Here is a 27,500-nt window from a genome sequence, read left to right as displayed (position 1 = left end):
GTTCTGGATCAGAGGGCCCACTTCAATATCTCTAAAGCGTTTGTGGCCCACCCATCCGACCACACATCTGCCCTGACCACCTGTCTGACCACCCATCTGACCTCCCATCTGACCCCCCATCTGACCCCCCCATCTGACCACACATCTGACCTTAAAACGGCAGCCTAATGTTAGTTAGAGTAGTTAACCCAAAACCTTACTCATTTTATATCAATTACACATCCCATGAAGCCTTGAATTCTTTTAGTTTACGTCGCATTCCTGAGCCAATAATTTGATCAGCTCTACAAACTCTCGTAGCTTGTAGCTATTTTCCCAATATGAGTATACGAGTAGAGGACTGCACAGACATAAACGTCGCTGACGGGCAAAAACATTATATCTCCATAAATCAACTTTGTATGTTTTTCATACATTAATGCCCTACTTCATACTACAGTGTTGAGCAAAAGTAGCTACAATATCTAGAAGCTCACACACACACACACACACACACACACGCACACGCACAATTAATGATTGGAATTGACATTACCAGCTAGTTAGCACTATAGCTCTTCCGGGGTAAAACAATATATTCTATATGCCTACTGCATGTGTGTATCCAACCTTCAGACCTGGGACGTTGAGTATTGGTTTGCTGTCTTTCATACAAGCCGTCTCTAAGCCATTATCACCAAGGAATGCCACAAACACAGCAGCTGGTCTAATGTTGGTGGATGTGGTGGTGGGGAGGTAAGGAAAAGTATTGTTTTCCCACTTAATATATCCTTGGACCTTGTGAAGCAGCTCATCTCCTCCAAGAAATGTTACTTTGTCCGAGGAAACAAAGATGAATGTTTTTCCTTCCTTCGAAAATGTTTCTATGGGGAATGTTTTATTTATTTATTATTAGTACTGTTATTATTCAGCTGGAGTGGCTTATAATTGGACGTTTTCTGTTGACTAACACAATGGCGTGTTGGACAATAGTTTGTTGAAAGCCATTATTGGAGGAGATCCTACAGTATATTGCATTCATTCACTGTCAATGGAGGCAACTTGATGGTTCAAATGTTGAAGGACGTGTGTCTGTGCATGGGTGTTGCTTGTGTGCGTGTGTGTGTGTGTGTGTGTGTGTGTGTGTGTGTGTGTGTGTGTGTGTGTGTGTGTGTGTGTGTGTGTGTGTGTGTGTGTGTGTGTGTGTGTGTGTACATCTGCCTTTAGTGGAAACATTCCAAAGTGTTTTCGGGAATATGAATGCAGTTCTAAGAACTGGGACTGGTTAATATTGAGCCATAAGCCGTGTCATCACTCATACCATACACAAAAAAAGAACAGAACATGGAACACAGCATGGCACAGAATATAATCGAATAGAATATAGAATGCATGCACAAACACGTTGAGTTCATATTGAGCCATTGGAATACACCATCAGTCACACCATTCAGAGACTATAGGAGGCCCAGATTAACTTCTCTTTACTAACAACAGTCAATACATGAGGGAAATAAGCCAATACTTTTAACTCAAATCTTTGCTTCCCTGCACAAACAAAATATTTAGAGATGGGTCAATTTTGGGGGTCCTTGGCATGAAAATGCTTGAGCACTACTGATATTAGCAACATAGGTTTTTCATAAACTGTTTGGATTTCAAAGACATATGTAGAATCGACCTCAGGGTTTTAATGGTTAAAAGGCACCTTCTCAGTGACAGTGCATTTGAATACAAGGAGCCTCCCAAATCCATCTAATCCACTCAGCCACTCAATGTCAAGTCCACGTCTGTCCGTCCGTCTGGCTAGCTTGGCCCCAGCCCCTCCCACTCTGACCCTGACCCTGACACCCTCCCCCCAAAACCACCAACACCCAGGTTGTCAATAAAGGGGGAAGGAAGTGAGCGTTATAGCTTAGTGATGCTTCTTGACATTAAAATGCACTACATTTGAAGCACATGAACTCTAGCATCCCCATTCTGGAACATGAAAATAGCCACATCTACAAGCTCACAACACATTGTGTTGTGACGTGTTACAGCACATTGTGAACTTATGCATACCGGTAGGTTATATGCAACATATACAAACAATATTATGAATATTAGTACAATATTATTATGAAACTACAACTTGTTAAAATAGACGTTAAGCTAGGCGCAAGAGCTAAGAAAAGGAGAGAGAATTTGGAAATTCGAACCAAATGACATAACACAGTATAAAAAGATAGTCGTTAACAAAAAATACCATGTTTGTTTATATTAATACCTATAGCTATATCGATACACAACTCAACATTTGTGCTGAAAAGGAGCACAGATGTGAGCAATAGCCAACAGTAGGCCTATATATCTCAAACATCTAAATCTCGATGAAATAAATTGAACAATGAAATCATCTCAACACATCAGCAGATGCCTTTTTTTCTTTACTGGTGTTCATAAAAATTTGGTAATTTAATTGAATGATTCTTCAGCTTTTTAACGCAAGATGAAATCACTAAGATGGATCATTTTGGCCGTGTGTGTCTGACCCCCAGTGCATGACCCTCAGCCCATTCCCCCCCCCCCAAAAAAAAACTGGCCTCCCAAATCCCCTCCCTGGCCTCTCACACCAGCAGCCCAGCGGTCCGTAGCCCTACCTACTATATGATAACCACCCCCCCCCCCCCCCCCTCCCCCCCGCCACCCCCACGCCTGGCTGGCTGGCTGACCTGGGTTGACCTGACCTGCCCCGGTTTGGCCCGGGACTTGAACTTGAGACGTGACAACAGACCGGCCAGGCGTGGACAGATGATGGCCAAGAATGGAGGGGTGACGGCTCGCTTGCATATGAATCGCAGGGGCAACGGGAAGGCGAGGGGACCGGCGCAGAGGGTTTTAGGGGGGTAAAGGCTAAAGGTCAACCCCCCCAAACATCTCGGTTCCCGCTCACACACACACACACACACACACACCCCTAACTGACGAGCAGACAAAGGAGGGTGAGGGGGATTTTTAAGGGGGGGTTAGGGGCTGCAGCCACGGGGTGCACGGACCTCAACCCGCCACCCTCTGTGAAAGACACATAAATACACACACACGCGCACAAAACGCACACATATGCAGGCCAGGCAGATGCGCTATTCAAACACACTTGCACTTATAAGCAGCAGCTGAGAGAGAAAACAAAACATGCACACACACCAGCAGCACACTTGGGACACACACATACTTTATATCCACACACACTTTGACACGTAGACGCCCACACACACTTAAAGGCCATTTCATCTTAAGAAACGCACACGCTCGTGCCTCAACTCGCGCGTCAGTGAGCAGCAGCACGTTCCGGACATTTGTGTTAATATTTTATCGTGGTTCAAATGCTAACATTTGTGCGCAGTGTGACACTGTGGAAAGAGAGGCAGCACTTTATACCCGTGTGCACCCAGGAGACATCCATACGGTCAACATCATTATCAGTCCACATACAATATTCACCAAGCACCTCATTAACACATTGCAGCTAGAACAAGTAACACATCTGAAACGCATTAGATACAAGTCACAGAATATAAAACTATTTAAATAGGTCCATTCTCCAGGTTTTCTGATCAGTGGGTTTTATAGATTTTGCCACCTAAAGGCTGTAAGTCATTTTAAGGTTTGTAACATTCACAATTATGATTTAGATTAATGTTTCAACTGTTAACTCACACAATATAGCAAATATAATTTAATTCAATATTATTGAATATTGAATTCATTCACATATTTTTTTAATTACCAACGTTTGATTAAAAGGGTTATAAATCTGTTGTGAGGGTTTACCTTGACTAGTAATGTTTACATGACTGACTGCCTGACTGAGTGACTCCCTGACTGAGTGACTCTCCCTGTAAGCATCCATCCAACCATGTTCTTTGACCCTGACAAGACGGTAAAAGAACACAACATGCATGCCTGCGTGCGTGCGTGTGTGTGTGCCTGTGTGTGCACGCGCGTGCACGGTCATCACTGATCCCACAGTGCCTCAGGCGGACATGGCTAAATGTACCTCGCTCAGTCAGCTAGACACTGACATCGGTCGAGAGTGTGTGTGTGTGTGTGTGTGTGTGTGTGTGTGTGTGGTGGGGGGGGGGACATTGATGGAGTATGTGTATTGTTTGTGTGTCCTGCATATGTACCTATGTGTACAGCCTTTGCTAATGGCTTGCTTGCATGACTTGGTGCTACTATCTTCGTGTGTAAGTGCATTTGTGTTTACTGCGTATATGCATGCATGTACAGTACAGGCTTGCTAGGATGTGTGTCGACAGTGTATCTACTTCCATGTGTACAGTATATGCATGCATGCACCTACTGTGCTTATGTGTACACATGCATATGTCCCTGCATGCACATGGGTTTTTGTCCATTCTCAGTTACGTGTTTGACTGAAAAAGACATGCATTGAGATAGTGATAGCCCCAGCTTCAGCCGTCTTTAAGCCTTTGCGTTGCTGAGCGGCATTATGTTGTGCTACCACTGTGGCGAGGTAGAGAGAGGATAGAAGATCCGAAAACTTGGAAGGGGTGGGGGGGGGCTTCCACGGCCTCCTTGAAACCCCAGGAGAGAGGGGGAGAGAGGAGTGAGTGCCATGCCTAAATGCAGAATCTCCTTTAGCTGCTCATCCCCCCAAGGGACAGAGAAGCTGGGCCATTTTCTAGGAGGAGAGCCATGCCGCCAAGCGGACAGCGGATTTACCATATTCATACTCTTTTAGAGCCGAGGAGAGTGAGGAGGAGGAGGTGGTGGTGGTTGGGAGGAGAGAGGAGGATGTTCACCTGTCCCATTTCACTGCCATCGCACTGCTACGGCAGCGTGCGCTGTATTGGGCGCCCGCACGACCGACAAAGCTCCCTAGGGGAAACCATTAGGGAGACTCTGGCTCACTCTCACTAGTCCCCACATCTCTCCCTCTCTCCCTCTTTCACTGTCTAACCTTCCCCTCCACACTGCTCCTCTCTCTCTCTCTCTCTCTCTCTCTCTCTCCCTCCCCTCTTCCGTATGAAGTATGGAGTCGCTCCATCTCGTTCATTCACCAGAAGCGCTAATAAGGCATAGAGGTTCAACCAAGGCCAGCGCTAAAAATCCTGACGATACGGGCTTTCTGTGAAGACGAGGCAGGATTCAGAATGAGCGCTGGTGATGGGAGATGGTTAGATGGGGAGGGGAAAATAGCTATTTTCCAGAGGCCTTGATGAAAGATGTGGCCCACTGCTAAGAAGTAACGCTGCTGTATTTACCGTTGCTGCCGACCGACTGCATGGAGGAAACCACCGCACAGATTCATATCAATGGCTTTGATTGAAGCCCCATGGAGAAGCTCGCCAGAGGACGCTTTGTCAGTGATGTCAAGCGTGTGTGTGTGTGTGTGTGTGTGTGTGTGTGTGTGTGTGTGTGAGCGAGAAAGAGCAAGCAAGATAGGCAGTGTGTACAGTACAGGCTCGTGGATTGGGATGTGTCATTGTGTGTGTGTGTGTGTGTGTGCATTAGGGTGGTGCAGCAGTAGCAGCAGTGCAGGCTAACAGATTCATAACCAATATGAAGAGGTTAAAGTGACGAGCTCTGTCCTCCTCCCCACAGTGCAGGGGGAGAATGAGATTGAGGTGTGGGGGTGGGGGGGGGGCACGAGGGGGTGTAGTACAACAGATTAATTTCATTTCGGGACGCAGCACTCCTCCTGAAGGAAAAAAAAAAAAAAAAAAGTGGAGAAGATAATAAAAGAGGATTAAAAAGAAAGAGAGAGGGGAAGGGGGGTTGGGGGGGGTTAACGGCGATGAGGATGAAAGCTGCATGGGCAGGGGCGAGCGAAGGAGAGAGAAGGGGTTTTTTCCCTTCTTTTATCAGATGTAGTAAATGTGTGTGTACTGTATGTGGGAGAGATAGGAGTAGAGGCTCTTTAATGCGGTGCTGTGCTACTGGAGACCATTATGTGTTCAAAACTGCTCCTGAGCGCATCTGGCCCGCCGTGCGGCTAAAGGGGCTGACGTGCCGTAACCTCACCGCACATCAAAGGCACTTTATGTCACTCTACTGTACTATACTGTACTGCTGTGACAGGACAATGTGGGGGAGAACATTTTACAGAATGTTTTTTTTCCCATTTTTGTCACCCACACAAATTCTCTAATGTAGTCCACTCCCTCTGCCAACCTGGGGAGAGCAACGGACTGACCTATTGCTTCCTTTTCACCTGACAGGGGAAGTTTCCCTGGTTGGACATAGCGTGTGGAAGGAACACGTTATTCCATCCTCGGCTGGCCAGGGGGAGGCAGTTTAGAGACCAGGATTACTGCATGTTTTTGTGAGGGTACCTACCCTAGGGGACACGGGGAGAACACGCAAACTCCACACAGAAAGGCCCTTTGGCCAAAACCACCTAAGGTATGGGCACTGTTGATGCGGAGGAGAGAACACGCCCCCAGTGTCCAGTGTACAGACTGTGCCACTGTGCCCCCGATGTGTCCAGTCTTATTACCAGATGGACATTAACATAAAAGCAAAAGATGAGCTCATTCATCTGTATACGTCAAAATGTTGCTCTTTCACTCAGCAGTGAGTGAAAGAGTGCAGAATGCAGATGTTATGTAGTTTCAAGTGGTGAAGTTTTCGTAATGAAGCATGTTCAGCATGTTGACTGTTCTACCATTGGATCTGTCAGACACGGAGAGGCCTCAGCTGTGTATTCTGCTCAAAACCCACCGCTAAAAGCCCCCTGAATCTGTACTCTGACGACAGCATATGCGGGTGAAAATGAGCGAGCGAGAGTAAGTGCATGAGTGTATTTGAAAGGGTGTGCGCGCGCGTGCGTGTGTGTGTGTGTGTGTGTGTGTGTGTGTGTGTGAGAGAGAAAGAGAGAGAGGAGTGGGTGGGGGGCATTTAGCAGGAGTAGAGAGGAGATTGAAGCGCCAGCCAAAGCACTCAGATTTATTAAAAAGGGGCCGGACCCCGGGCCCAGCTCGCTAGTTCTAGCTACCCCCCTTTACACCCTGCTTTTCTCTCCATCCTCCATTGTTGTCACTTTACTTCTGTCCCCCCTGCATACATACATTTCCTCCCCCTACCTCTCTCCCGCCCGCCTGCATGATATTACGTTCTTCAGAACCCCCCTCCCCACGCAGCCACCACTGGACCCTCATAAGACAGGAGAGAGAGAGAGAAAGGACAGAGTGTCCCTGAGGTAAATGGGGACCCCCACCCCCTCCATCCCTCCTCTACTCCGTCATCCCCCTATCCTCCCCCTCCACTCATTCATTTCCATAACTCTCGTCCGCTAAATTAAATTGGGGACACACGCACACACACACACACACACACACACTAATCTAAATCTCCACCCCAAAACAGCACTGACCACCAGCTAAAAAACATAAGAGGTGGGGTGGATGTCGAGGGACAAAAGAGGTGGAATCCAATCTAGTTGGGGGAGCGCCTTTTTTATTATTGGCCGTTATTAGCTAAATGTATCGGCCGGTGGGAGGAACTAGTGAAACGCGCACAGATGCTCAAACGTGCACACGTGCAGTCAAACACACACACACACACACACACACAGAGTTAGACGTGTGCACGCTCTCACGCACTCACACAGAGGTGAACGTGCGTGCAGTGCCAGAGACAATTGACAGGGCAATACAAAGGACACATCTTACTCTGTGTGGTTTATTCAATGTCAACCGTGTCGCCGTGCAGAAGTCCCCCAGGTGCCCCAAAGCGGGAAATGACATTTCAGCAGCGTGCATATACATGCAAACACGCGAGCTGCAGGTAAACACAACAGCGCAGGAGAAACCACCATCTAGTGTTACACACACGTGCACGCCCTCAGCCTCCTTGGTGAGCGCACAGGGAGTTTTGCAAGTTTGCATGCAGCACGCATAGATACGCTCCTCTGTGTATCATTTATCCGTTTGTAACGTACGTACCCCTCATACACAAACACAAAGAACACATGACTGCTTTATTAACATTTCTTCAGCCATGTAAAAAAACTGAAAAGATTGCAGAAAGTGCACCCACACACACAAACACAAAAGTTGCATGAGTGTAGCTCTACTGTACACACGTGCGCGCGTGCAGAAACCCTACTGTAGCAAAGCCCCCCCCCCCTCCCAGTCTGTCTAATCTCTATAAATGTCCTATAGTGGTGAACAGGCAAAAGCTTTTGCCAAGGCTGCCCTGCTAACACTTAACATACTGTAGAAGGAGGGACATAAAATCACACACTCACTTCATTATGTTAAAGCCTCCTGTCAAGGAGGAGAAGAGCGGCCCCCTTTCTCTGGCTAAGAGACGTCGTGTCTATTCAGACGAGCAGGGACTCATTCATGGAGCCAAGCAGGGGACGGGACAAAAGAACACACACACACACACACACACACACACACACACACACACACACACACACACACACCTCTCCTAATACGGCTGAGCAGAAGCACTGAGACACACTCAAAAACACATACGTCGAAAGCGCATGCAGAAACACAGCAGGTCATCCATGCCCGCAAGCATGCATGCATGCGTGCAAACGTACCTTTTAACGTACACAAGCGTGCACGCCACGTGCACAAACATCTCTGAAGACATACATATGTGTGTGCCGTCACGTGCACATGAAGGGACGTCAACATAATGTGCATGGTATGCTCGCATCAACAAAAACACACATCAGCCCAGCACATGTATCAGCAGAAAAAGGGCACCCCTAACCCCCCCCCCCCCCCCCATCTCACACACACACACACACACACACACACACACACACACACACACACATATACACCCTATATGTGTACAGTGTGAAATCTAATTATTCTGCTTAATTAGAAGGTGAGCAGCAGCCCTGACCTTAGATCAGCCACTAATCAGCTGAATAGCCCGCAGGCCTCCAGCCAGCACCCCCCCCCCCCCCCCCCCACCCCTCTATCCTTTCATTCCTTTCCTTTTTTTCCTCCTTCCTCCTCCAGCCATTCAGTCACAGTGGCACGCGGGGGCCAAGGCGAGCGTGTCAGGGCGACTGGGGGGTGGGGGGGTGGGTGGAGGGGTTGGGAGGGTGGTGGAGATGGATGGGATGGATGGAGAGATGTAGGAGAGCAAGGAGAATGTAGGGGAAGGAAGGAATGTGAGCTATGAGTCCATGTTGAATAGGCACAGGGTCCTTTATAGGCCCGGCTCAGAAAGGAAGGCTATTCGTTAGCTTGTTGGACAAAGGCCTGGGCCATGCTGAGTGCATTCGATTAGGAGAGTGTTTTTTTTATATTATACAGTGTGTGTGTGTGTGTGTGTGTGTGTGTGTGTGTGTGTGTGTGTGTGTGTGTGTACATGTGTGTGTTTGTGTGTGTGCCTATATATATATATATATATATATATGGTCCATTTTCCAAGGCCATTGAGACAGCACACATTCGTCGTAAAGAGGTGTTGCACTCTGAGAATAGTCGATCTCACAGGCTCACGACGCAGTGCATCGCAACATGTTGTGAGCTTGTACATAGGCTCTTTTCAGCTCACCTCACCAGAGTGTGACAACATAAATCTGTCTTTAGTGAAACACAGTCAAGTATGAATGTGTAGCGACAGAAAAACGTCACCTAGCATAAAGTTAGGTAAATAACTGACTCAATTAACAAACTTTGACAAAGGTTATGTACTCAATATACTGTATGCATGTGTGGCGTCTGTGGACGTATGACTGTACAGGGCTCCAGACTAACTTTTTCACAGGTATCACGTGTGCCACCAAGCTTTTCAGTTGGTAGCGCCACCACAAATTAGGTAGAACCATAAGTTTCTTTGTTTAGCGTGGTATTAATAATAACCTTATCATGCAGCCCCCACATCGGGCGCCATTTATTTATGTAGCCGTTTCCACCATTAAAGGTTTAAATAATAAAAAACCCTACAAAGGTCACTGTGTAAAAAACAGAAACCTACCTGGTTACCTTAAGATTATGTCTCCCTGTTTTGGGGGGTAATGGCACTCTAGCGCCTTTATTCTGAATATTCCTGGGCAAAGAAAGTGTACATACCATCTATGTAAGCATGCAACAGACAGGCAACACAGACAATGAAATACATACTGTATGAAGATATTCACTCCTACACATATGACACACACACACTTCGATCATAAGGAAAGTAATTTCACGCTATTGTCATCGCCCGCTGTGACGATGCGAGTCCAAAATGGCCCCCCTCCTGTTTGACCGAATATGGTCACCTGAACTCTGCTTACCCTCCCCTCTCTGTCCGTCCATCCGTCCATCCTCCCAACCAGCGAGGATGTTACCGTGGAAACGTTCATAGGCCATTAGACACATATAGACAGAGAGACATCAAGGTAAACACTATTCTCTCTCTCTCTCTCTCTCCCCTCCCTCCCCCGGATTATGTTTTCTGGTTCTTTTTCTCGTGCTCTCTCTCACTCGGCCTCTTTCTGCTCTCTCCCTCACCAACAGTCATCTTATCCTTGCGGTCTTGATGGTCACAAAGACCATTAAGAGCTAAATTGGCTGTACTCAGGGACACAGGGTGATATTTGACTGGGCAGGCTAACTGTGTGCATCTCGTCGTCTTTGTGTGCGTGTGATTGCCAATCTCGTCCATGTGTCTAGCTACGAGATGCAGCCATTTGTGAGTGCATTTTCTGTATGGATGGGTGTGTGTGTGTGTGTGTGTGCGGTGCACACGAGTACCAAGCATACTTAGTGAGTGCTTATTACAGGGGTGTGTGTGTGTGTGTGTGTGTGTGCATTACAAAAAACACCAATGCTTTCCAGATTAGCATGCGTGTGAGTGTTCATCTTACAGCACCTCTAAATTATAACTCCTCTTAATTATGAACATCTGTCGTTCCGTGGGACTGATTTCGTACACAATTTCGAGCATTACTTTAACCCTGTGAGTGTAAAAAATTACCCGTAAGGCCCATGCTGCATGAATAAATGGATAAACATTTTGTTCACTATAAGAGTTAACCGTAAGTTTCACGTCCTACCTGCGATTTGAACCTGGGTGTCTTGTGTAAAAATATATAAATTTCTTTGTCACACATTTTCACGACTTTTCAAAAGGAATAGCCAAAGTATAAAATAATAGTTTAATAATAATAAAGTGGTTAAAATCTAAAATGACACAGATGCTTTCCCGGATTTAATTTGTTAACATATACTTTACCATAAACCTATACTCACTTAAACCCTATACACTTCGTTGATATACTTTGGTCCCCTGTGTTTGTCTTCCACCTAATCGCTTTCCCGAACATAGCTGATCTAAATGCTAACAGCGCTCTGCACGTCACAATGCCATTTCCGCACAATATTCACCTATTTTCACCAAATGTTTGCCTATCATGACATCACGCCCATAGGGAGGGGCGCTAGGGTTTGTGGCTAAATGGCATTTTACTCATTAAAATAGTTTCTGGGTTGCAGATATACCGTAAGTGAACACATGTGAAGTGAAACAGTCAGAGATAGAGTGGGCCTGCCGCGCTGCGAGGCCCGGATGAGGAGGTGGAAGGGGGTGTGAGAGTGAGGTGGCTTAATGCAATAAAGCATGTTGTATTGACATCTGTGTTGTGTCTATTGATTCCCCATTATGGCCCTAACAAACCCTCCTAGACGCTTTGTCATTGGCAATCACGTTAGCACCGGGACTCTGCGCTTGACGACACCTCCTCCCCTCACCTTTAAAAAACGATCCACGCGTGCGGATATCGTTGGCGTGCATGCGCGGGCAGGTGTATGAGGTATGAGCGTGTGCTCATGCAGCATGATAACATTCCTGCAGGATCAGCGGAAAGGAATGGGAAATATATGATACATGGCCATACACGAGCGCACACACACGCACTCCCAACATACACGCACACCCACATACAGTATGCATTTCACGTCACGTGCACAAAAACGACCCATACAAAAACACAACCAAGCCCATACACCCACACACACACACAAATACACAGTTGGAAGGAGAGTAGTCAATGCCGACCAATCAATAGCAGTGCAAGGTTAAGACCACTAACACAATGAACGAGCAGTGAATTCATACTGGTGGTGATAAAACACGCACGCCAGCACGATCTATAATTGACCTCGACGTGCAATTATGGAGTCGTCTACCTGTCCGCCTAGGCCCCCTCGACCCTCCCTCCCGCCCTCATGCACAGGGCAGTTTGACATACAGAAATGTAGAGAAACAGAGAGCAGAGGGAAACGCACACACGACATATTTCTGTAGAAATGCTTCCTACAATTCACACACACACATTTCCTTGGATATGCACTTGCTTGCACGACTGTACATACTCACGTCTACACGCTGGAAACTCACGCACGTCATAAACACACATGTGAATGCAGACCTTTAGGTCTTTGCAGACTGGACGCGATTTTCAAAAAAACGGCGGAAAAACGCTGCTAAGAAACTGCAGCTGCGCGCACACACACACACACACACACACACACACACACACACACACACACACACACACACACACACACACACACACACACACACACACACACACACACACACACACACACACACACACACACACACACACACACACACACACACACACACACACACACACACACACACACACACACACACACACACACACACACACACCAATTACTCCAGATATGTGGGCCTTTGCTCTGGCCTGTGTGCCTACTCTTGCCCAGGTACCACAGCCCCCTCCTGGGCACACAGAGGTGAGTAGCCAGGTTATGAGATGGCGGTATAGTTATCGAGCTACACAGAGTAGCCTGGTGTGTGTGTGTGTGTAAGCAAGCAAAACTAGCTTGAAGGCATTTTGCCTTGAACTTTGCAGTAAACTTTTCTCTGCACTGCAGAATAGACTACGCTTGAACACAATTTGATCTGATAGAACCAGAGTTCAAAAAAGAACAGAACAGAACAATAATAATGCACGATACATGCAAAACAGAACAGCACGCTAAAGCACAGGTGGACATGACAAAATCCACCCCTGCCAAAATGGACACACAGCTCTTCCCAGTATGGATTTGACAGCATTGAGTTGCATGTGAGCCGCAGTATCTCAGGAGAACTTCACACAGCGGTGTACATCAAATGAAAAAAGCATTTAGATTTCCTTTGTTCAGGTGGGGACAGCACGGCATCCGAGAAGCAGTGGTTACAGGTCCCTGTATATAACCAACTGGTCAACACAGACAGAACACACGCACGCACTCACACATGCCCACGCTTAAATCTCTAAGGCCGCCTATACAGAAGCACAAAGGCTCTGCTATATCTACGGCTTTGTGGTATAACCTTAGCCATAGTCTCAAGTATAAAGATAACTGCAAGAGTTTACAGAAATGAATTTGCTTAGTCATTGTTGAGTCAAAACTCAGTAGTGGATCTTTTGTTGGGCACCTTCCAAATTAGGCCAAAATCACACTCAAACTACACTTCCCAGAGTGCAGCAGCAAAATGGCCGCTGCTCATTAGGAGCACCTGAAGAGGTTTAAAGGGGCATTCAAACTATACAGAAACCAGAGACGCCAATGGTCTGTTAAATTGGTTAGGGTTTAACTACCATTTAAATTGGTTAAGGAACACATTAATTGTGAGTGTGTTAACCCTTCTGTGTCCACAGTGTTTTGAAAATTAATTAATTTGTGCTTAAAGTATAACTTACAAAAGAATAAGACAATGTTAAAATCATTTACATTACTTGGACATTAAATGTGGACAACTAATGATTCACCATGTTATAGGTTTAAAATGCCTAGTTGAAAAAGAGCTGATCTACAAGGTCAAGGATCAGCAATTTTCCTTTCTTTATTCCATTAAAATGGTTAATTTGCTTAGAATGACTTTAATAAATTAATGTTTAAAAGTCATTAAAATTAGACATTGAATTGCTTAAAATACATTTGTTAAAAAAATATTTGCTTGTTTAAAATACTTTATTGCTTAAAAACAATTGTTGAAAGGAAAACATTTAAATGGAATATTATCATTTGTTGATTGGCAATGTTGTTAACCTTTTTGTTTTCTCTGTAAGGTTTACAACCTAACTAACCACATGATTAATGAACCAACCAAACAACAAAATGGAGCCAACAGTTCAAACGAATCAAAGTTATAAAATAAAAAGTTGGATTGAATTGGAAATCTTGAGTTGTCTCTCGTCCTTTGGAGTTGAACAGGAAATGAACTTGACAGTCATAAACATAAATAAGACTTAAGTACCCAAAAGGGGTTTAAAAACAAATGAACTGAACTAATCGGCCGCAGGTCGTAATGGGTTAAGGTGTTGCTGCAGATCCACTGGGGTCACCCTTGCTAAAAACATACTCATAGTATCATAAAGAGCTTTGAATTATAGCATGCACAAAATATACAGTGCGTTTCAATGTGAGCGAATAATAACCGACAACCTACTGGCAGTGAGAGTGGCGAAGCAGCTGTAGGAATGTGTGTCACACTAAGCTGGTCTAAGACCAGTAGTCTGGGAGCTGTAGTGTTAAGGAGTCCAGCCGACAAAACCCCCATAAGCCCTCATTTTAGATCCAGTGTAGAGCTGCTGTCTGCTAGCCTATGCGCTTTAGACAAACTCTCCATCATCTCTCTCTCTCTCCTGCTCTCCTGTGAACCTCGCTCGTCCCTTCGTAAACTTTTGACACCACAGGCCTTAGCTCCCTCCAAACGTAAATAGTAAATACACACACAGCAGACACACACACACACACACACACACACACACACACACACACACACACACACACACACACCCCCCTGGCCTCACATCAGGGAGATGTGGGGAGAATTGTGGGTAACAGACTTAGCTAAACTGGCTTATGGGCCATGCCAAGCCACGCCAGGCAAATCCAATTGAAAAACCACCCCGTCCACAGGGGAGCCAGACGGCAGAGGAGGAGAGAGACAGAGGTGAGAGAGACCGAGAGTTTGTTTCTTCGAATAAGCATTTTTGTGAACACTTCAGAGATGAGAGGGAGACACACACAGATGGATGGACAGACAGACAGACAGGAAGTGTGTAACTTTTTAATATTGTTGCTGTTGGGCAGAAACCTTTGTTATTGTTTGTAATTGTTTGCTTGTTGAAAAATGTATGCACTATTTTATACTGTCGCATGACAGTGTCTCACTCTCAAATATAGCAAATATCGCTGATCTACAAGCTCATAAGGCATCAAATACAGCTTGTACATCTGCATCTGAAATGGTTCATCTATAAAGACATTGACCAAAACAGGGAAGTCAGGTTGAAAGTGGTTAAGACCGTCTATTAGTTTTTGTGAATATTTAACAAATTAAAACTATTAACAAGAGGGACTTGCGTGACGAAATAATAACCAAATTTGATTTTTTTTTAATTTTTCCTGAAAAGTAACGGATCCTGACATGCAAAGCCCCCCCCCCCCCCCCCCCCGCAACAATATATACTCTGAGAGAGAGAGATAGAGCAACAGAGAAAGGGAAAGTGAGAGGAGAGACGGACAGACAGACAGACAGACAGACAGACGGGGGAGATTACAGTGTTGTGTACGGTGCACACTAGTCTTTCAGTGTTTTTACTCCTCCTCTCCCCGGGGACACGGGATGAAAGACGGAGGAGAGGAGGAGGAGAGCAGGGGGGGAGTTGGAGGGGTGGGTACGTTCACCCCTCTCTCCCGTTTACTTGTCTCGTGTGTATTGACTGCTCATCACACAAACACGTTTATAGAGGGGGGGGGGGAAATACAACTGCATTGATCACACACACACACACACACACACACGCACGCATAATATGTGCACACCTTTTCTTCCGTGGGTATATACCTTTGGAATTTATTTAGCCTCCTCATACCTGAAGGTATAGCTCGGTTGGCCCCAAAGACATTTCTCCATAATAAAAAATGTCCATGCCCAGAATACATGCATTTCATGCACAATTACGCAGACGATTCTCTTTACAATCTCTTTCCTGCCATCCCTAATTGACTTCACTTCACTCCACTTCCTCCTTTTTCAAATTTAATTCATTTAATGCCCTCATCATACCCACAATTGCTCACTCAGTGGGTCTTTAGCTCATTCATTCAGTATTCACCTCTCCTTTTCACTCGCGTTATTGTCCCTATCACTTTAATTTCTTTAATGACCTATACAGTACCCCCCACCCCCCCCTCCTCTCGTCTCTCTGTCACTCACAGACAGACAGAGAGACCAGTGGTCATCCATGGCCTGTCAGGCCACCACCGGCGGCTCTCATTAAAATCTCAACCGTTTTTCTCCTGGTGACATGTACTTAAGGAGATGGCATGAGGTGCCACTGCACAGCGCAGCGTGAAGCCAGAGAGAGAGAGAGAGATGGTGCATATACTTAGGCCATCTGTCATTTGAAATTTCCGCTTGAGTGGAGGCAACTATGGGGACGGGACTATGTGCTGTATACTATAGGCACCTTCCAATCCTACACATTTCTTTTTTAATTATATTAATTATATAAAACTCTTTGGTTCTTGAAATAAATATTTTGTAAAGCATGCAGTCCATCCCGTTTTGTAAATCAGTCCAGTCCAAGCAGTCCATATATTTAAACTAAACATGATTTACAGCTCAGTTTAAAACATGTTCTAGATCTCTTATAGTATCACAATGCCTGTACTGTGAATATCAAAGATTCATTATCACTGGCATTAGTATCAATTTACATTAAATCTCCTGAAAGGAGTTATAAGGCATATTTCCAACGATGTCAAATCAAAATGAGTAATATATATATTCAAGGCAGAAAATGACCCATGCACCAGATGCACTCTCCTGTCATTTCATTTCTCTCTGTCAGCGTTTGGTTTATTTCAACAACAGCTGCTATACTAAGAAGTCGTCACAAACGCAGAACTCACACAGGTTGTTGGAAATAAGAACCGTGCAATTTACTGTAGCCTCCTTTACTGTCCCCTCTTTACGCATAAATTATGCAATTGAATTGTGTGAATTCTTGTCTACTGTCCTTTGCAGGAGTGAATTCTAATGGTCCACTAAACCTTCTATACTTAAAAATACAAAATAATAAGTGAGAGGTGCTCTTATCATCATGTCATCATACATGATCTCATTCTGACCAATCACAATTTGCGCCTTTTGTCTTCAATGTTTCTGTTTACACACTTTTGTAACATATGAGTCGCCTCCACTTGCCTGGTTTTGCTCTATTCTGTACCAAAAATAAATCTACAAGCAAGCAGTGGGCTTGTAGTAGCTTTTTTGGCTAATGTCCCCCTGCATGGGGTTCAAGTTCAAGTGGTTCAAAACAAAATAGTTGGCAGTTTGCCACTATGTGTTTGCACCTCAGTCACCTGCATCTCAAAGTTCCCCCAATCCATCCATCCGCCAGCCACCGTCTCTTTCTCTCCCTCTACCCCTCTTTGCCCTACGTGGCTTGAGCCAGAAATCGATCCGTGGGATCGATGAATGACCATGAATATTCTTCTTCCCTAGCCGGCGACGAGACGCGAGCGGGGAGAGACACGGGCTGGCTGGGCACAGACATAGACAGACGGAGCGGAGGAGTGCAGACAGATGGGCTGATGGTCGAGATGGATGGATTGCAACAATGAATGGAAGACAGAATGATAACGAGAAGCTCGGAGATGGATGCTAATGAGCTACATTTTACGCCGTTCGTTGTTGGTTCATTTGGTGGCGCTTTGCTTGGGGATTTCAGTTTGGGAATATTTTTAATATCTTTTGTATACATCAAGATAAAGTAGATAGTTCATATTATGGGATTGTATGTGTGTTTCCCCCTCACCATTGTGAGAGAGCTCACCATTGTGAGAGGAGAGGGGATGTGCATGAGCACTTTGGCAGGTGCAGCCAGCCACTGACAATAATAGGCAGCTTTTAATACTTGTTTTGATTTTGTTTTTCCTTCTCTGAAGCAAGTGTTGCTGAAAGAGTTGTGACCAAATTAAATATGTCTCAAATTATTATTTTTTGTCTTTTCATTTCATTTGTTATGTTTTTGCAGACTGGGGGAATGAATGGTGGTGGACGTTAAACAGTAAATGGTTTTACTCTTACCGGAGCTGGAGCGTGGAGCCAGCGGGGACTTGAGTCTCCAGGCGCTGAAGTCGGAAGCTGTTCTCTGAAAGACGAACGGCACCGGCAGGGGGACAAACATGGTCCGCTGTCGTGCGGGGGGGACGTTTAGTTATAGTCGCACTTTTCTTCTTGTCTCGCCCGTCGTCCCTCCGTCGTTCTGGGCCTTTCTTGGTGTGTTCTCCAGCTTAGAAAATAAGTCGACGAGGTGGTTGGTGAATGGTGATAAGACTTGACTTTTGGTTTTGCTGCTGTTTTTTTGGAGGGTGGTGTCGATTCGAACCTCTCCCAACATTCACATGTTTTTATGTGTTTTGGTTTTTGTGCAAAGGTCCTTGTTTGTTCCCACGTCGCTTCTTTAAGTCAACTAGTCCTCACTTTAGAAGAAGACAACACACACACACACACACACACACAGACCGATAGGGGTCACAGCGGCAGATATTGCCCTTCGTAGTCAGTAAAGATCTAGTATTTATCCACACAACACGCCGTGGTGGATCTCCCTCCCAGAACGCTGGGACGTGTTCGGTGGACCAGCTCCGCTTCAGCCGCTCTCCATGATGTCTCGTCACAGACAGGTGTGCGTAATGGTCGCGGGCTGCTCCTCTTGTTGTACTACCTCGGTCGGCTTGGTTCCGCTTTGGTTTTTTTAGGCTTGTAAAATAAATGTTTCTTCTCGTCTTCGCTCTCACGAGGGGGGAAAGTGTGTTTTTTCCCTCTCTCTCTCACACACACAATACTGTCCGGTGGGGAGAAAAAACTGTCTGGATAGTTCGTTGTTTCTTTTTTTGGTTCTATTTAGGATTTGGTTTATTAGCTATAGCTGGTCTGGCTACATATGTCAGTCGGCTCGCGATAGCGCACGCAAAGCAGCCTCTGAGCGGTAGCATTATTTCAATAAAAACACTAAATATTGAAATAATCAAATAATGAAGTATAAGGCTACGCAGGCACCTCCTGTCCTGTCTGACGTTCGCTCCTCCTCCAATTTCTCCACCGGCTGCCACTAATTAAATAATCAATATAAATAAATACATAAACAAATAAATAAATACGTCAATAAATAGCCTACACCTAGGCTATTCTCTCTACCAATAAATAAATAAATAACCGAAAAATAAAGAACGCAACACGATACCCGTTTTTTTACGCGGTTGTGTCTTTTCTTTGGCTCGGCTCCGCCATCCGGCTGTTTTTGTGTGTGTGTGCGTGTGTGTGTGTGTGTGTGTGTGTGTGTGTGTGCGTGTGCGTGTGTGTCTGTCTGTGTGTGTGCGTGGTATGTCTCTCTACGTTCCCCCCGTTTAATTTGGGAACCTCGGTGGCTTTGCTCCGACGCTGCGCAGCCTGAAAGCGCTCTGACGGGCTGAACGGAGCAGAGGAGAGGCAAGAGGTTCCTGGCTGCACCCTCCTCCCCCTTTTTCCCTCTCACTAGCTACCCCTCTCACTATAGACCCCCCCCTCCCTCTCCCCTCTGTTCTGCTCCCCGATTCCTTTTCCAGTGAAGGAAGAAGTAGGTATAGCCTATACTCTTTTATTTTGTTTTTTACTTAAGTAAAAGTATTAATACTAAGATGAGGAAAGGAGATCCTAGGAGAAGAGGAAGGCCAAAGATGATGAGGTGGATGAGGTGAGAGAGGAGAGGCAGGTGTCTGGATGGACTATAGTGACCACCATGGAAGATATACAGGGAACAGAAATAAACAGATGATCCGCTGTGGGCTGTGTGGCGACCCTCACTGATGATGGGAAAGGCGAAAGAAAGAAGTACCACAATGTATATATTATGTTGTAAGTAAAAGTAGCCCATGGGCAGTGATTCTGGAACAGTGGCCTGGGGACCACTGTCCATTGAAGGGATTCCAGGGTGGTCCCCATCCAAATCCTTATAGATCTTTACCTCTTGCATAAAATGAAACCACATACAGGATGGAATTGTGGACAAAATCTTATCAAACGATAACAAATTATTCTAAGTTTTAGCTAAATCTCATCAAATGGTGGTCCGTGGTGGCTCAAATGCTGAATAAACAATTAACAATAATAACCTTGATATGAAAAAGGTTGAAACCCTGCAGGCCTGCACTGCTGGGTATCTATACTGCTGCAGGGTATTCAGTAAAAAGTCCAAAAGGCTTATTGGCATGAATATATGGTGCCAAATATATGCCTACTCGTCATTATGCAAAATGTCCCATTTTACAAGGTCACAAAATGTAGACCTATAATGAAAATATTTTGTGCAAATGAGCAGTTCCTACAAGGTCCGAACATCACACCATACGTGTAGACCTAGTTACCGGTACTTTCCAGCACAGCACACCCCCGAGCCAGGTCCCTCTCCTCCCTCTCTCTCTCTTTCTTTAGCCTAATCCAGTACAAGACCGGGCAAGATCCAGCCGATTGATCTTTTGATTACCTCGTTATAATGAGGCCAATAATCACGTCAGCACAACCCCTGAATCGATTGATCCCCCCCACCCCAACATGCGTGGACACGCACGCGTATTCAGACTGGAGAACCTTTGATCTATATTTCAGCAGGTGGATTTCTCTCTCTCTCTCTCTCTCTCTCTCTCTCACACACACACACACACACACACACACACACACACAGCTCTGGATTTACGTAGGTCCATTGGCTCACGCAAGGTCACACCAGCTGCATGGCTCCAACTATAATGTTGTATTTTATTTCATTTTTTTACAACAGCGTAGTAGACTAATCAAAACCTCGGAGTCTCCCGTCGTAAATTAGTACAGATTTGGTCATCAAAACAGCATGGGCACTTATGCGTAAAATGTGCGTAAAGGGCAATTTGATTACTACAGGTGTTTATCATGTCGTTTGATTGTGACGTTTCAGACGTGTGTGTGTGTGTGTGTGTGTGTGTGTGTGTGTGTGTGTGTGTGTGTGTGTGACTGTGTGCGTCCTCTCCGTCCCCTGCCCTGTCCCAGTCCACTGTATTGCCTAGCTGTCAAATAGAACGCCACAATCCGTGCTACGCACTTACACTCCAGATTATTGCCAACATAGATTTTTTAAATAGAAAAATCTATACGCTAAACATCGCAGTCAATACGAGAAAATCGAAGGCGCCGTACGTGTGTGCGCCTGAACCCCGCCGCCCCTCCCCTTCTCTCGTCCTCTCGTCGCTGCTCTCACACACTCCGAGGTGGGACTGCACTGTTAATGAGTTATCGATCAATTATGGCCCCTCATATCTTGAAAGGCTGCGGGCTTCGTGCCAACGCTAATGACTACAGGCTATAGAGGCTATGGTGCGGTGTGTGTGTGTGTGTGTGTGTGTGTGTGTGTGTGTGTGTGTGCGCGCGCGCGCGTGTGTATAAGAGAGAGGGGGATATAAGGACATCTCGTATAGATAAAACATCACAACATAGGTCTTCTTTATAACGGGCCTAACAAACCCAGTGATAATGACTGCGACACTATACTCTGTCCTCCAATACACGTATATATACACTCACACTGTTATGGTTTAGGCCGTTCATACGCTTGTACAGAGAGAGACACACGTACGTCACATAAAAATGGAGGATCGCGCGTGCGCGCGCTCACACTCACACACACGTTCGCCCGCGCCATCTCTCCCCCCATTTGACAGATGACATCCGCGTGTCCACAACGACCCCCGAGGAGGTATAGGGGAGGGGGTTCACGGAGAGAGACGTAGAGAGAAGAAGCGACCGGTTGTCCCTCACGAACCCCCCTTTGTCGGATAGAGGACTGAGAAGCCTCGTTCCAAACTCCTTCCAGACAAAAGCAATTATTTCTTGTAGAATATAGTGTGTTCTGCGCGTTTCATCGTCCTATACTACCGTGCAGGAGGAGGACAGGGAAGGAAAGGTGCGTCCTATGAGATGATGGCGTATATAGGCCTATACAACCTAATAATTTATGCTCCGTCGTCGGGCCGAGAGAATATTGTATAGGTCTTGTATAGGCGCATGCAACATCGTTGTGCGAAGAAGTTAAGTGGTGCATGGGATGATGGGCCCCATTGATTGATTTATTGTCCGATTTAATACTTTATTAGCAGTTTGAAAACAGTAGCCTATACAGCTAGTCTAATTTAAACTCGTATGTATTTGATCGATTCTGACATTTTAAATCTAGGCTAGTGAGTAGCCTACTGAGTAAGGGATGTCCCGATCACGTTTTTTTGCTCCCAAACCGATTCTGATCATTTGATTTTGAGTATCTGCCGATACCCGATCCGATAGGCCTATTTATATTTTCGAGGGGCCCCTCTACTATACAGGTTTAATGGGACGGCTGTGGCGCAGCTCAGGAGGTAGAGCAGGTCGTCCAATGATCCCTGGGTCGGCGGTTCGAATCCCGGCTCCTCCTGTCCACATGTCGAGGTGTCCTTGGGCAAGACACTGAACCCTACATTGCCTCCAATGAGTTGGTCAGTGTGAGCTTGCCACCATTGGTGACTTGGTGTGGGAATGTGGGAAGTGAGGACGCTGGCGTCGAATGTTCGCCGCTTCACCTGCAATGTATGAATGAATGAACCATCGCAAAGCGCTTTGAGCACTTGGAAAAGTGCTATAAAAATGCAATTAATTATTATTATTATTAATGTTTGTTTTAAAAAGGCCATCATAGTACAATACAGACAATATCCAGTCTAAAATCATGGTATTAATATGATATTGATATAGGGATGTCCCGATCACGTTTTTAGCTCCCAATCCGATTCCGATCAGCCCCGATTTCCGATCACGTGTTCGGATTGGGAAAACCCTATAGGAGAGTGTTCGGTGCCCTGCATGGTAAAGAGATGTGCCCTGCATGGTGGAGAGAGCGAAAGTTTTTATATTATATGAAGGACCAATTATATGAAGATAAAATAGGTTTACAATTGGTGAATTTTTGATGTCCTTTAATGGTATGTCTGTGTGTGTGTGTGTGTGTGTGTGTGTGTGTGTGTGTGTGTGTGTGTGTGTGTGTGTGTGCACACACGCATGTGTGCGCATGTGAGCGTGCATGTGTGTAAGAAACAGACAGAGAGGAGAGTCCATTGTTAAATGGCAGTGTCATGTTGACAAACGAGTTGGTTGAATTAAATTCTCCCTCATCAATAACAAAGAGGGGGGGGAATCAATACCAGCTTACAATTATATCACCACCGCCGTCCGCTCCACTGCTACCACACACACACACACACACACACACACACACACACACACACACACACACACACACACACACACACACACACACACACACACAATTACACACAGTCTTCACACAGACACAAAGAATCATTAGCTCACTATAACAGACACTATAATGAATACAAAAATACTCACATGTGCAACATTGTGAGTACACACACATGCACAAACACAAGAGGATTGTTACTTTAAGATGTCATACAGACCCTTATGAACGCACGCGCGCACACACACACACACACACACACACACACACACACACACACACACACACACACACACACACACACACACACACACACACACACACACACACACACACACACACACACACACACACACACAGCTTCCTCATTACCTATAACAACTAACAAACCAGCGGTGGCTTACCGTATTCAATTAAATTGTGTACAAAGTACAATTTTGAGGTATTTTTACTTGAGTCACTGGGTGTGTACATTTTTATATTCTTTATACTCACTGCATCTCAAATAAGGCAAATATTGTAATTTTGACTACACTATATCTTTTCACAACAGCTCACAACATGATGCAACGTGGTGTTCTGCGAATACTGTAAGTATATTTTGACACCAATTCCTTTGTACTGGTATTGTGGTATTGCTACTTTTACTTAAGTAAAATAAATCAGAGTACTTCTTCCACCACTGCCTCCATTCCTCATTATTTCTTATCATCTGACAATTCATCAACATCTCTCTCTCTCTCTCTCTCTCTCTCTCTCTCTCTCTCTCTCTCTCTCTCTCTCTCTCTCGCAGGCGGACTAAGTGATCAGTGCTGACATATTGTCAATAGGCCAGCCTGGGCCCTGCCAATATTCCTCCTACATATCCATTATTACACTTACACACAAGCGTGGAAAAAGACGGACAGGCAAACAGTGGTAAAACACAGCCTTGTCAATACACCACCCTAATATGATCATCGCCCGATATACAGGCGGATCAATGTTCTTGCTTACAGCGTGTAAAGCCTTGCCTGAGATCAATCGTACAGTGTGAAAGTGTGAAAATTGTTTTTTGAATACGCCCCCATGCTCCTCCTTCTTGGCATAATTCTCATGCACTTTCCAACAAGCCTATTTTCTCTTATTTCACGCATTATTTTATGGTAACGCGGAAGATATGTTCCCCTTTGGGTGATATTTCACACCAGCTCTGCATCCTGTTTGATCCTGACTTGGTTGTAATGGATTTACGCAGACGCATGGAGAGACAGGGAGTCCGGAGAACAGGAGGTGGTTGCACCACCTCGCACTAAGTTCAAACGTAGCCTAGTAATTGCGTAAATGGCCTTTACGTCAAGACTTATGCATTACTAAAATGTAAGCTGTTGCACCACACAAATTAGTTATAACGTATCTCTAAGTAACAACTAAATATTTACGCAAGCCATGTGGCAGCACTAAGTCCCTAGGAGCAGTCTACTAACTTGTTATCATCATGGCTGACCGGGTTGATTTCATTGACGCATTAATTCAATATAACGAAAGACCCCGTCCTCGCCAACGCGTTTTGCGAGACCGACTACACCCGCTTGATATTTATGATGATGTCGACATATTTGCCAGATTCCGTTTTAAAAGAGACGGCATTATGAAAATAACAGACGTGTTGGCTGAAGACATACAGCACAATAGCGACTTGAACGGTGCGCTTCCCCCGAGTCTCCAAGTATGCGTCGCCCTGCGTTACTTTGCAACGGGGTCTATGCAAAACGTGGTTGGCGACACAATACAAATACACAAGTCTACAGTATGCAGGGCCGTGCGCAGGGTTGCGCTCGCCCTGTGCACGCGCATGAATGACTTTGTATACATGCCAGAAGAAAGCAAAAGCTAAATTACATCAGACAAAAGTTCCATGCTGTGTCAGGGTTCCCAGACGTGATTGGCTGTATAGATGGGACAGCAGACGAAACGGCGAGTTTTTTTTTTTTTTTTTTGACAAGATAACGTTTACTTCCTAGTGTAGAAACCGCTCGTTTTCATTGGATCCGGGAGCTATGACATCATTTTATGAGACTATACATTATTTTAGGAACAGTCTAGGCACTACTAGTTACGTTATGCCTTAACCAGTCGTGGTGCAACTCAATTTAGTAAGCCACTAGTTACAAACTACCTAGTAGTTACTAAGGCTCTAGTAAGGACTTTACTCCACAATTTAAGACAGAATTTACGTTCTGGTGGTGCAACCACCTCCAGGTCCATAAGCCTATATCACCATGTCCCTAATCTGATTTATATACATGGAAACACATGAAATATGGAATTATGCACACACATGCGCATGCAGGCCTCCATTCCTTGCTTCAGAGAGGTCCAGATAGCTTAGCTTAGCACTAACAGCATCAAGGATCTCGGTAATGCCAATGACATGGTTGAGGCTATCCACTCCACACAGCCTAGGAGGGTGTGCGTGCGTGCTTGCGTTCGCGCGTGCATGTGTCGGTGTGTGTCTGTGTCCGCTGCAGATATGGGAGAGGTGGGAGACTTAAACATTGAGAGGATCAGCCCTGCTTTCAGAGACACCAAGGCATGGGATCATGACGGTGTGTGTGCATGCATGTGTGCGTACGTACGTGCGTGCGTGTGGATAAAGGGCACAGTAAAAGAGTGATAATTTATCTCAAGGCACACTTATCTCAACACTCTCAGAGTTCAGTTAACACTCAGGATTTTCGCAGAGCCTTTCTGTCAAAATCCCAGCATTGATGCATGTCAGCTATTTCCAAACTGCAATAGAACATCGTTGCTGTTTTATAAATTAATGACCTATTTTGTCATACTACAAAAGTAGCAAAAGCATCTACCAGTACAAGCTTGCTTTTTTGATTTTATTTTAAGGGAAATAAAATGTCTCTGTATAGGCTTTAAAAATATTGACTTGAACCACTGTAAAGTACTGAAAAGTAACAGTTTTGGACATACAAGGTTTTAACCCGGTATAGAGAGAATAAAAACACCAGAAACAAAATCATCTCCATTTCTGTTCTGTGGATCCTATAAATCTCTCCAATGCATTTGATTTATTTTCTCATTTGTTGGACAAATTGTGACCACATACACTCACAATGGCAATAGTCAAAGAAAATTAGTTTTTTTGGTGGTCGGTATGTTGCAGCCCTATGGTTGTGCGTGTGTGCATGCCAGTGCATGTGTGTGTGTGTGTGTGTGTGTGTGTGTGTGTGTGTGTGTGTGTGTGTGTGTGTGTGTGAGTCCCTTGCGTTTCTGACACAAGAGCTCTATAATGACACTGACACACAATCAAGGTTCTCAAGGCTTTTTCATTTCAAGACACCTTTTTTCCTCTGTGTAACCCCCCCCCCCCCCCCCCCCCCACACACACACACACACACACACACACACACACTCGTACGGAACACTTCACACATGCACAACCACTCAGCCACATAACACAGAATCCACACCCACCCAAGATGTGCTCCTTCCTTATTTTCCAAATCACATGAAATATAACAAAGTATACTGTAACAAACAAAACAAAAAAATATAAATAAGATAAAGGCACAATAAACTAACGGCATACAGTAACATCAAACCCCCAACCACTATATAATATACACTCACACCATAAAACATCTTCTAACAGACAACCAACAAAACAAATGAAACATGTAAACATCATCGACAAAAACCTCCCCTTCCTCCCAGTCTCCCCATATTTCTTCCCATGCAGTCACAATACTGTATTCGGCCTGCCTCTCTCTCTCTCTCTCCTCTCTCTCCCCCTATCTCTCTCCCCCCCCCCCCCACTCCAGGGCAATAGGGCACATGAAAACATGCAGTAGTACAGGCACATACACAAACACAAACACAAAGATCCAGGCACATGAATTCACTCACTCACTCACTCTGGCAGATGCACGCAAACACACACTTTTAACTGTGTGCTATACTCTGCTGTGTAGAGAGACGGCATGCGAGTGTGCGTGAGTGCGAGTGTGTGTGTGTGTGTGTGTGTGTGTGGATTTAGAAGCGGGGATCAATAAGAAATGTAGAAATCAATGCACTTAGTGGTGGGAAATCAATGGTCCTAATCGGGATGCCAATGGCACGAGTCAAAACAATTAAGACGGAAGAAAAATGTTTAACAACCCCACCCACCCCCTCCCTTCATCCTCATGCCCCCCGCCCCCTC

The 27,500-nt window shown here is 45.2% G+C and overlaps 1 protein-coding gene across 1 annotated transcript in view; it reads right to left on the bottom strand.

Annotated features, from left to right (window-relative positions):
* pou2f2a (POU class 2 homeobox 2a) overlaps positions 1–18,193 on the bottom strand; it is a gene marked incomplete at both ends in the record, with an annotated part of 68,468 nt that extends 50,275 nt beyond the window's left edge. Inside the window, one exon of the mRNA XM_080786845.1 lies at positions 18,094–18,193. Within this exon, the coding sequence (XP_080642971.1) occupies positions 18,094–18,193 (100 nt within the window). The remainder of the gene's footprint in view (positions 1–18,093) is intronic.
* Positions 18,194–27,500: the final 9,307 nt, after the last annotated feature.

Source organism: Protomyctophum bolini, assembly GCF_963924005.1.
Source record: "Protomyctophum bolini genome assembly, chromosome: 17".
Classification (NCBI taxonomy): Eukaryota; Metazoa; Chordata; class Actinopteri; order Myctophiformes; family Myctophidae; genus Protomyctophum; species Protomyctophum bolini.
This window is presented reverse-complemented; position numbering and strand designations above follow the sequence as displayed.